The 12,293-nt window shown below is 32.6% G+C and overlaps 1 protein-coding gene across 1 annotated transcript in view; it reads left to right on the top strand.

The window, feature by feature from the left end:
* The window catches only part of LOC149391840 (beta-fructofuranosidase, insoluble isoenzyme CWINV1-like), a 31,812-nt gene extending 21,555 nt beyond the window's left edge, over window positions 1-10,257 (top strand). Inside the window, exons 3-7 of the mRNA XM_089620445.1 lie at window positions 7,658-8,469; window positions 9,163-9,321; window positions 9,435-9,682; window positions 9,763-9,856; window positions 9,951-10,257. Of these exons, the coding sequence (XP_089476571.1) occupies window positions 7,658-8,469; window positions 9,163-9,321; window positions 9,435-9,682; window positions 9,763-9,856; window positions 9,951-10,151 (1,514 nt within the window). The 3' untranslated portion in view covers window positions 10,152-10,257. The remainder of the gene's footprint in view (window positions 1-7,657; window positions 8,470-9,162; window positions 9,322-9,434; window positions 9,683-9,762; window positions 9,857-9,950) is intronic.
* The last annotated feature ends 2,036 nt before the right edge of the window (window positions 10,258-12,293 follow it).

Below are 12,293 nucleotides of genomic sequence, written 5' to 3'. Positions count from 1 at the left end.
GTCATTTAAGAAAGTTCTCATGGTTCAAAATGACGATGTTCTCCTAAATTTACTTGGAAAGTCATTTCCGGATCACCTCCGACTGATGAAAGAAAGATTTTTTGTTTTGTCGTTGATTTTTGTCAAAATACAGCGAATTGTCGGTAATTTTTTGTTTCGGAAAAAAATTTAATTTTTTCAATTAAAATAATAAAAATGAGAAGAAAATTAAGGAAGACGGATAACCGTCGCACGTAAACATTTACAGTCACGGGAGGTTTTCGTGACTGTTTTCGTCTAGTGTCAAGACGACTTCTTTCTTTCTTTCTTTTAAGAATGTATATTGAATTACTTTACTTTTTGAATCATCATAATTTTTTCACTATATTACAATTTCGTTATTCTATTTTGCCCTTTTTTATAACCGGAGTAAATTTCAACAACACAAAGAAAAAAGAAATTCACATCCTTATTTTTCATTTTTGACTTTCATTACTCTCGTCACTCACCACTCCTAGCATTTAGCATTAGTACAAAGTACATACAGATCAAACTTAAAACAACATTAAACTCATACTCTTACTCTTACAATAAATCATAATTAATTTCCTTTGCTTCGAAAAGAAGATTTAAACTTGGTGATGTTACTCATATCTTGCGACACCAATCTGGGTACCTGGACTAGAAACCCATATTTGTCTTTCTTTCCAAAACTCTCTTGGATCTAAAAACATATATACTCTGACTATGTCAAATCCAATATCAATCAGTCTCTCTTAAACATGATGACCTTCTAGACATTTTTAGTCATCATCACAAGTTTTGCACATGAACACATAGATAGATTCTCATGGTTTAATCATTCCCACTAGAACAACGTGCTAACATGATATACTCCACGAGGCAATGTATAAGCAGATATACACATATCATCGAGAAAAAATGCCAAGAGGTACTTATGAAAGCTATGATGAGAAGCGCAGGAACCTAAAATCTCGAAAAGCTCGAGTTAGTCACAAAACAAGCAAAGCTATAACCCCAAGAGGTTCCAACGAGCTTAGCCGAAAAAGTGACTAACTTGAGCTACAAGAGGTTCGGGTTGCTGCACTGCTCAAATTATACTACGCCTGACGCCAGGAAAGTTGGGCCAAAGTCAGGTTCAGTATTCCTCCCCAACAACTTACGACCCATGCGGGATCAACTTCATCGATTCGGAGACAGCCCAAAGTCAAATCCCTTAAGATCCAAAAGACCAAGCCAAAAAGCTCTAAATTAGATCCATCGCCATCCAGACGAGTATAGCTTAAAAAATCTCAAAGTCAGATCTCTCGCGATCCATATGAGTAAGCCATAAAGCTCAAAGTCGGATCTCTCGCGATCTAGACGAGCATGGCTCCAAAAAGAACCCAAAGTCAGATCCCCGTGGTGCTACTCACTCTTTTTTTGTTGGAGTTGGAAATAAAATTAGGCTATTATCTAGAAAAGTTTCATGCATGGCCTTACCGTCTGGTATTGCTTTATTATTATCATAGTACTGCATAAAAAAGTACCGATAATAATAAGTGGTCAGAAGCTATGGATCGATTTCATCGTCTTATAGATGAAAGTTTTGGATGCTATCTTGAGAATGATAATAAGACAAGAGAACAAAATATCCCGAGCTCTCTCTAGAGGGACTTGTCATGTCCGAGTAATAGTTCTTACAGTTCTTCTCGCCGTTCTTTTTTAATTTTCGGGACGAAAATTCTAATAAGTATGAGAGATTGTGAAATCCCAAATTTTCAAACTTATTTAAAAGGTTAAAATATTTGTGTTCGAGTGACGTTTTTTTTTTTTTAGTAAAGTAGTATTGAATGATTTTTTTATGTGGTAGTTTTTGAAGTTTTTCTTTTTTGTATGCTTTAGGGTATTTTTTTGAAATTAATATACTCTTTAGATTATAAAATATGATATTATAATATAATGTACGTAAGTAATATATATATACATAACATAATATATATATATATATATACATTACGTAATATATATATATATATATATATTATAATAATATATATATATTATAGTAAGTGATATGTATACAAATTATGTAGTCTTATATAATATAATAACACGTGATTTACAATCAGCGTGTATACTTTATAATAATAATAATAATAATAATAATAATTAATATATTAATATTAGAAGTAGGATTAGGGTTTGGGTTTTTAGGGTTTGGGCTTTTAGGGTTTAATTAAGTCATATATAAACATCTCATCCTTTTTTTCACGCATTTTCTCTGCTCTCCCTCTCCCATCCCTCTCTTTGTTTGAAAATTCGTAGCTCTAAATAGATATGCTTTCTTTTCTATCTGGTTCGGATTCCTTGAAAATTGTATCTTAAAACGCTTTTCCTGATTTCAAAAAGTATGGTTTTGCATTGATTCTTTTTGGAAAAGTTAGGTTTACGTGTCTTCTATCTAAATCTTTAATCGAAAAATATTTTTATGAAATACAGAATATTTTCCGATTATTTTCAAATCCGTGCGCAGACTTGAGACCTATTTCCGATTTTCAGACTTTAAACATTTACTGGATTCAAAAATTTTGGTTTTGCTTTGATTCTTTTTGGAAAAGTTAGGTTTAAATGTCTTCTATCTAAACCTTTAATAGAAAAATATTTTTATGAAATACAAAATATTTTCTGATCATTTTAAAAACGCACCGCACACAGTTTTTGAAAAAAATTTTAAAGTTAGATTTTAGCACTTCTTTTATTTTTAATAAATAGTTAAAAAAAATTATTTTGGCCGTGGTGCCTTTAGAAAAAGTGATCAAAATTATGTTTTATACGTACTGAAATTTTTACAGAAGTTTTCTCAAAGTTTTAATTTTTCACCCAAAGACTAATAGCCAAGGGTATTTTGGTAATTTCAGTTTGAAAGTCTTTTCTGAAAATTTCCAGAACCTACAGTATGTCTTGAATCCTTTCCTTAGCTGATCCTCGGTAGCATTTTTATCCCGATTAGGTTCCGAGTCGTTTTGAGCGTCAGTTTCCTTCGACGATCTACGATCGTAACCTTCGATTTCCAGGTGAGAATAATCTCACTACAACACAGATTAGTTCAAAATTAAATATGATGATTTGTAATTCATGTTATAGTTTGTTTAAAGCTTTATATGTTGGAGTAGGTTTTTCTTTATTTGATTGTGTGATTGATTGTAGTAGTTGGATTTATGTTTAGTCAACTATGCAGTTTTAAGTTAAAGTAGATTTGCGAATGTACACGTTTTTTTTTGTCATGTATTGTATGAGCATATGTTTGAAATTTTTTATGTACATGTCATATTAGTATGTAACGTAATTTTAAAAGTGAAAAGATAAAGATAAGCAACAGAGTCGTATCGCCTCGAGAGGTATTAAGGAGAAGTTTCCCGGGCCGAGGCTCAAATGGGGAAATTTCTCGGGCCGAGACCCTAATAAGTTTAAAAGATAGAGCGAATTGTGGGACTTTATAACCCCCATCTCTTCGCATCTAAAGTGTACACTGAAATTGGTACGACTACCCTAGGGGCACCCCGAACTAAAAGTTGATATAATCAAGAAAAGAAAGATCAAGTCATCACTTAGTTTTAAAATACTAATAACCGGTTCATGCATTGCATTACTCTTTTTATTTTGTGAGCTTTATGTTATTCTCGCTGAGCGTAAGCTCATCTCTTCGAAAAAAATATACGTCTGTGTTGTAGGTAAACATCTTACAAGGAACTGAGCAGGGCGGACTAGCGGCGTCGATAACGAGATGGTTGGGTCATGGATTCCATTCACGAATTAAGTCTTCCGCTACGAGTTATTAAGAAATAAAGTTTAAAGTTTTGTTTTCGTTATTAAGAAATAAGTCTTCCGCTACGAGTTATTAAGAAATAAAGTTTAAAGTTTTGTTTTCGTTATTAAGAAATAAGTCTTCTCCTACGAGTTTTAAAAAATAATTTTTAATGGTTTTTATTTTCATTTACGTCGAAGTTTCAAAGAGTTTTATATTTTAGTTAATACTTAGAATATGGATAATGTTTTAGTATTTTTGTCGTTATGTTTAGTTTTAAATTCGTATTTTCAATTTTGGTTAAGTACTTCTCATGAAGTGTTCAATATGCAATCATCATATTTTTCTTAAATGTTTTTGTTTCTTTTTAAGATCTTTAAAATTTTAGTTCGCCTTGATTCGATGTGTTGTAAAAAAAATTCCACCAAGTTTTCTAAAGAATTTTCTAAAGTTTAAAAAGTAAGATAAGTAAGACGGTCTGAAAAGTCGGGTCGTCACAATGCTGACTTTTCAGTTCTCTCCTTTGAATTCGTCCAAAATGTGTCGTTTTGCTCCGTTTTGACTCTCATGAGCTCATAAATAGCTCCAATGTCGTCCTGACATTCGATTACATTTCTTTTCTCTTTTAATTTGAAGTTAATAATTTTGATTTTTTTGCCTTCTTTGTTGGAGTGTTTAGGTCTTCATCGAGGGAAAGACTTGATAAACAACCTTTGGGGTTTTTGTAGACTTTGACCCTCTAAAAGAGAAAATAACATTAAGAAATTTGGTACGTGGGTACATCGAAAGAGCTATAATTGTATGATTTATGCTTTAGGTTAATTATAAATACTAATTTTTTGCGCAGATAAACTAATCGATGAGAGCTTTGGCGAGGAAGGAAGGACTTGCATGACGTCTAGGGGTGTTCATCAAAACCGCCAAACCGAACAACACGATCATCCAAACCAAATCGCACTCTTTTTTAAATCGCCTCATCAAAACCCGATGAAGTTTGGGTTGTAACCAATCCAAACCGCAATTATTTCGGGTTGGTTTGGTTTTTTTATAGTCGTGAGATTGGATTAAACCAAACCTACCCGATAGTGTTAATTCTTTAATTTTTTTAAGATTACAAATATTTTATATGTACTATTGTTAAAAAAAAATATCATTTTTCTAATAATATTATAATAAAATAAAAAATACTCAGTATTATACTTTATTATTTCCGACTACACTAAAATTTGGTAATTAAAATTATGTGTAATTTTTATTTTAACACGTAAATTTTCTAAAGATAAGAAATTTTTTGATTTTATTTTACAAAACGTTCTAGATATAATATACATATATTATTTTCATAAGTCATTTGTCAAAAATTATAATCTGAAAAAATCAACCCGATTATTTTCGGGTTGGTTTGATTTGATTTTACCTTTCAATCAGGTTGGTTTGGGTTTCTAAACTAAAAAATTAGTTATAGCGGTTCGGGTGGACAATACATGTAAAAACCGACTAACCCAACCCGATTACACCCCTAGCCGGCGACTAGCAAAAAAGCTCATTTGTATGCGTTCAATTATGGGACTAAAAACGTTGAAATCTCCAAGCTTAGTGCTTGGACAATGGAGAATGCTAAAATCTTTGGACGTGGATAAGAAAAGATGACCAAAAATCAATTAAAAGCATATTTTATATCTTTTAGGATCAAACTGCATACGTGTTTTTAATTTGGTTTACTGAATGAGCTGTATAGGAAAAAATATTGGGAAAATATCTAGAGTACCCCTCGTGTTTAATCGAAATGCGAGATTTATCCCCTCTATTTCTAGAAATATCAGACATATCCCTTCAGTTTAATATAAATGACATATACATCCCCTAAAACAATGTTATATTACAAATATCATCATTTTCGTTTATTTTTTACAAAAAATAATTTGAACTCCTCAAAATACCCTTAATAGAATAAATATTTATTTACTATTTTATTAAAAAAAAATCAAAATCTCTCTTTATAAAAAAAAAACCTTAACTTTTTATAAAGAAATTTTTTTAATTTAATTTTTTTGTATATAGAATAGAAGATAAAAAATTATTTCATTAAGGGTATTTAGGGAATTTCAAATTATTTTTTTGTAAAAAATAAACGAAAAAGGGTGATATTTGTAATATAACATTTTTTTAGGGGATGTATTTGTCATTTATATTAAACTGGATGGATATGTCTGATATTTCTAGAAATAGAGGGGGTAAATCTCGCATTTCGATTAAACACAAGGGATATATTTTCCTAAAATATTTTATATGAGAAATATTCGGACACTTGAGATTTTATCTAAAAATTTGGGGAAAGTTCGGCAAAAGAATCACGAGGGTAAATTTTTTAAGTACATAGCGTCGGTTTACAAGTACAAGTAAAGAATAGTGACCAATTTATCAAATTAGTAAAGTTTATAGACAACAGAGGCAAATAAGTCCAAATAAAAAGTAACCAGAACTTACATAGCAACTTCAAAATTAAATATTTGATAACTTATGAAACTTTCATTGAAAGCAGAATTAGTCCAAAACAGTGAAAACTATTATTTTGTTTGGATCATTTGATTATTGAAAATGCAAAAGCATGCCTATGTGAAACCAAAAAGGTTTTTATTTTAATAATTTATTTAGACAAAATTACCTGTTGTTCTGATCTGTATAATAATGTAATGCAAGAAATTCTAAACAGATCCACAAACGATTAGGAATATTGATTGTTTATTCAAATAACAACTCCGCATAGTCAGCAAGTCTTTTTTTATGTATAAATAATCTCACTAAGTCTTCCTTCTTCTAATACGAAGTTTCTGATCATTAATACTCTTATCCGTCCAAACAAGATTAGTCAGCAAGTCTTTTTTATGTATAAATAATCTCACTAAGTCTTCTTTCTTCTAATACGAAGTTTCTGATAATTAATACTCTTATCCGTCCAAACAAGATTCAGGAATTTATATATATATATATATATATATATTTTTTTTTTGTATTTTTGAAATGCAACTTGTCTTATAATATGTGCAATATAGTTGAAAAATGCAATTTATAAAAACCAAGCTTCAATCCGATTGATTTGACCTGATCATAATATTAGCCTTATAGTAGTTCTCAAAACACAAACCTATCAATCAGTGACTTTGGTGATTATCATGGAGACTAATGGTTCCAACGAGACACAAGAAGAATTTCAATGCGTTTCTCAAATTGATCAGCCATACAGAACTGGCTATCATTTTCAACCTCCAAAGAACTGGATGAATGGTTTGTCGTTTTTCTTCGCTAGTTTCATTTGCAGACACATATATGGTCAACTTCGTCTATTATATGTATTTTATTATATACTGACTTTCGTTCGTCTTTTTTCTATCTTCCCCAACAAATGGACGTATTAAAATGGACATGAAGATCCCAACGGTATGTCCTTCGTAATTGACCCAATTGATCGGCATCCCTGATTGATAGTTCTCATTGGCTAATCTGTTTAAATCTTAACACATTAATAATTTTACTTATCAATTAGTTTAACGTGACCATTTTGTCCAATTTGTAAATGAAAATGGTGATGAAAATTAAATAATAATAATCAGAATAACTTTTTGCATCTTGAAGTTGAGCAAAGTCTGAATGTAATGTATATATATTTCTAGTTTTGCATTCATGTTTGGATGAGCTTATAAATTCTGAGGGAGAAATTAAGAAACTAATGGGTGAAAATGAAATCTCGCACACTTGAAATTCCCAACTCTTGATTTTAGGAGATATATTATTGAAATCATCACTACATATTCTCGGAGATATATTATTGAAATGATCGTAACACTTTTTTTTTTATTTGACCCAATTCAGGTCCGGTGTACTACAAAGGAGTTTATCATTTCTTCTACCAACACAATCCAGAAGGTCCACTTTTCGGAAACATAGCATGGGGACACTCAGTCTCCTACGACCTAGTGAATTGGATTCACATTGATCACGCTCTATACCCGACCGACCCTTTCGACATCAATGGCTGTTGGTCCGGTTCCATCACGATCCTCCCGGGAGGCGAGCCCGTGATTCTATACACCGGACGCGATTCTCAAAAGCATCAGCTCCAATGCTCGGCCTCGCCAAAAGACTTATCCGACCCTTTCCTAAGGGAATGGACCAAATCCCCTCACAACCCGCTCATGATTCCGAGCAATGACGGTATCGGCCCCGTTTCGTTCAGAGACCCGACGACAGCCTGGCAAGGCCCGGACGGAGATTGGCGTACTCTGATCGGAGCCGAGGTCGACGGGGAAGGAACGGCGTTGCTTTACAAGAGCAAGGACTTTGTGAAGTGGGTTAAGGCCGAAAAGCCGCTTTATTCTTCTTCGAAGACCGGTATGTGGGAGTGTCCCGATTTTTTCCCCGTTGGCGAAGGAAAGCATGTACTCAAGGCGAGTTTTAGAGACCAGGACTATTATGTACTCGGAAAGTACAACCCCAAGACAGACGAGTTTGTGGCCGAGACCGATTTCTTAGATGTCGGCGCGGATTATCGTCACGATTATGGCGCATTTTACGCGTGTAAATCTTTTCATGACAGCGAAAAGAACCGGATGGTGATGTGGAGTTGGGTTCGTGAATATGATAGCGAATCGGATGCCTTAAAAAAGGGCTGGTCTGGCCTTCAGGTATGATTAACTTTGGTACAAGATTATGTTTAGAATCTAGATTTTAAGATTAAGAAAATGAAAATTTGAATTAAAATACGAGAAACAAAATTATAAGAAAAATTATATGGACTAAGCCACTTGAAACGTGGAAATTGCAATCTAGCCAACGTTTCAGCTAAGTTTCAAACATAGCCACAATTGATGACGTGGTTTTTATTAGTCATTTAACAATTTACATGTTTATCATTTGTTTAAAAGTCGGCTGAATTTTTCGCCTATTTATTTTGGTTTATTTATTACACGCATATATAAAAATTAACGAAAATTTATTGACGATTCACAAGTTACTTATTTTAATCAATATTTAATTTGTTTATTATATTATATTAATTAATGATTTTCCTCTTAAATATTCAAATTTGAATCGAAGCGTGTACTAAACCTGATGATGTTGTTGACTTTCTTATTAGTAGGACTTAAACGTTGACTACTCTTTTATTTTCACTCATTTAAACCACACAATGATATATTCGATATTTTATAGTCGTAAATTTCAGTAAATAGCTAGATTACAAAATTTACCAAACGTGAGCTAGATCTTATATACCACGTTTCAAAAAGGCTACATTGCTAGTTTGTCCAAATTATAATTCTCTATTCAAAGTGAGAAGTCTTGACTATTGTACTTACCGTAATTTTTTTTTTTAACAGGCTATTCCTAGAAGTGTTGTTCTTAGTGATTGTGGGAGACAATTGGTAGTCTGGCCAGTCAAAGAAATTGAGAAGTTGAGAGGCCATAAGTTCAGCATCCAAGATATGGAGCTTCGTGGGGGTCAAGTTTATGAAATTCCTGGTCTCACAGCTTCACAGGTAAAAAAAAAAAAAAAACAAAAAAAAAAACATGGAATTCTCTGCTTTAAATGGATTATGAGTCTTATAATGGTTTGATTTGATACAATTGTTACTGTGTTGACTATTCCAAGGCCGACGTGGAAATTTCATTTGACCTGAGGGAACTAGAGAACATAGAGATGATGGACCCAAGTTGGGCTGGGCTTGATGCCCAATCACTTTTCAACAAAATCGGTTCTTCAGATATTGGCAAGTTCGGACCGTTTGGCCTCTTGGTCTTGGCTTCCGAGGACTTGACCGAACAAACCGCCATTTATTTTCGTGTGTTCAAAGGCAGTGACAACAAGCACGTTGTTCTCATGTGTAGTGACTTATCCAAGTATGTTTCAGTTTTCTTTTATTTTTCCTATTAAGTTCGTATTAATGTGAAACTAAAAATTAAAAAAATTGGATTTATAGGTCTTCGTTGAGGGAAGAAGGACTTGACAAAACCTCACACGCTGCTTTCGTAGACTTGGATCCTACGAAAGAGAAACTAACACTCAGAACCTTGGTAACTTTTCTCTCTCCATCTATATATATTTATATTAAGAAGAATTTTGTGTGTTCTCGAATTAAATTTGAGATTATTTTATGGGACTGTGCAGATTGATCATTCAATCATTGAGAGTTTTGGCGGGCAAGGAAAGAGCTGCATAACGTCTAGAGTTTATCCAAAGCTAGCGATTCATAAACAAGCTCGTCTGTTTGCATTTAACAAGGGTTCCGAGAGTGTCAAAATCTCTACACTTGATGCTTGGTCCATGAAAAGCGCTCGCTTTGAAACGAATACAAAAGCAGATCAATAATTTAACATCTTGATGTTGGGAATAATCATCTTTTTGAAAGATGACTGAATATTTTATCAATGATTTTTTTCTTAAACCAAATGCATTGAACTATTTATCTGTTTTTTGTTTCGTCGCATTATTTATGACAAGCACTATGCCCCTGCATTGCCCGAAAAAGTTTAAAATATGTGATTCAGCAGAAAATGTTTCTAAAAACATTTAGATAAATCCAGTGACAACACTCTAATTATTAATATTCAGGTTTAATTTTTCTGATGCTATAAATATAATTATCTTGAAATTTAAAAGATAAATTTGTAATTTTACGTGAGAGTAAAGAGTACAATATTTATAGATAATTTCCTCGTCTCTTTCAAACTTTACTGTGTTTAACTTTTTTTTATGTGTGGAGAAATTATGGTGTTATAACTTATAACTTATAAAGTGAATATCAAACTTAGTTAATAAATTTTCCCTCATATTTTATCCCTCACTTTATTTTCCCTAAAAATTCAATCAATTTAAATAACACAAAAAAATATAAGGGATTTTATTTTTATTTTGATCCTTGTTTCTTGTATCCAGACATACCATATAATAGTTCTAGTTCCATCTCGATACTCATTTTGAGCACATTTTCATTTTTAACATGTATTTTTGCAATATCAATAATTATATCATTGAATGCTGAAAAAATATCACAAAATGTCAACAATATTGGCCAAATGACAGAATATTACCTTCTATTTTACAATAAATTACCAGTTTACCGAACGTCACTGCTCTAGTTTAACCAATGGGAGGCTCCAACCGGAGGGGGGGTTACGTCCCACCGTCATTCTCTTAATTTGTATCTCGTTTGTTTTTTCGAACGCGCTTTATTTTCTCTAGTGTCATTCCTTGTGGCTGAGCCAAAGAATGATGAATGCGTTTTTTACGTACAAATCGCTCGTTCCCGGACTTGAATTGAAGCGAATCCTTAAGTGTTTTTAATAGATTTTGTGTTTTTTATTTTTTATTATAGGTTTTCATGATCTAAAAGTGTTTTGAGGGCAATGGAGCAACTTTGGGATGATTTGAAGATTTTTCGAACGAGTTAGAGCTAATCAAGAAACATGGCGTCTTCTTCTGCATGATTTGAGATTTTGAAGTGATGATTATGGTTAAATTCTTTCGATCATTGGATAGAGCTATCTCTTAGCTTTCCAACGCATATTTATTTACGAAAATCGGACATCGGAGCAAGAAGATACGGCCGATACAAAAATAGTGCGCGCGTCCGGAAGCATCCTCGCGTCGCGAGGAAAAAAGTACACGCCCTGAGGATCTCCAGACTATCAGTGCGCGCCGGGAGCATTTGACACGTGCGCCGCGCGTTCCTTCGGGTTTTGACAGACTTTCTTTCCGTTTTTTTATGTTTTTGGGCCATTTGAACCATTCCAAAGGCCCAATATGCTCCGAAAATCACTCATTGACCTATATATTCGACTTTAAGCTCTAAAAAACACATCTTCATTTTTGTTTAAGTTTCTCTTTTATTGTTTGGTTGTTCTTGAGAGCTTTTGAAAGAGGAAAAAAGCGTTCTTCAACGGAATTGATAACCCGACGAGTTCTCCTTCTCCGAATTCATTCGTTCTTCTTTCTTCTCTTCTTTTATTTACTTTATTGCTCTAAATTATTGTTGAACATCAATTTTATTTAATATGAATTCTATTTTGGTTTCAATCTTTATTTTATTGCTTTTAATTATGGGTAAATTAGCAAAATAGCCAAATCAAACCTTATGATTTGCTATATAGCCAAGGTTTTGTAAATACTAAGTAAATAGCCACTCGGATGACGTGGCCCAATAATATGTTTTTTCATTTCCAAATTTACCCCTGTTGCGTTTGAATTTCGAATGTTTATGAAATTTCTGATTATATAACTTCCCGTTTTTTTTTTAATTTAAATTCCTCATATAAGTGTGAACATGATTTAGTCAACTTAATGATTCCCTTTATTTTAGGAACTAATTTGGACGTTGAACCTTGGCAATTTATTTGTTTCCTATTATATTATTTTCTTATATTTACTGCATGATTTATCTTGTCTCGTTTTATTATTTAAATTTCTTGTTTCTAACGCACATATATTTCAAACGTTGTTATATCTCTCTTT

The sequence above is a fragment of the Urtica dioica genome, chromosome 7 (assembly GCF_054948205.1).
Source record: "Urtica dioica subsp. dioica isolate 48M chromosome 7, U.dioica_male_clone48M_v1_H2, whole genome shotgun sequence".
Lineage (NCBI taxonomy): Eukaryota > Viridiplantae > Streptophyta > Magnoliopsida > Rosales > Urticaceae > Urtica > Urtica dioica.
The sequence above is the reverse complement of the archived record's forward strand: the minus strand, read 5'-3'. Positions and strand labels throughout refer to the sequence as shown.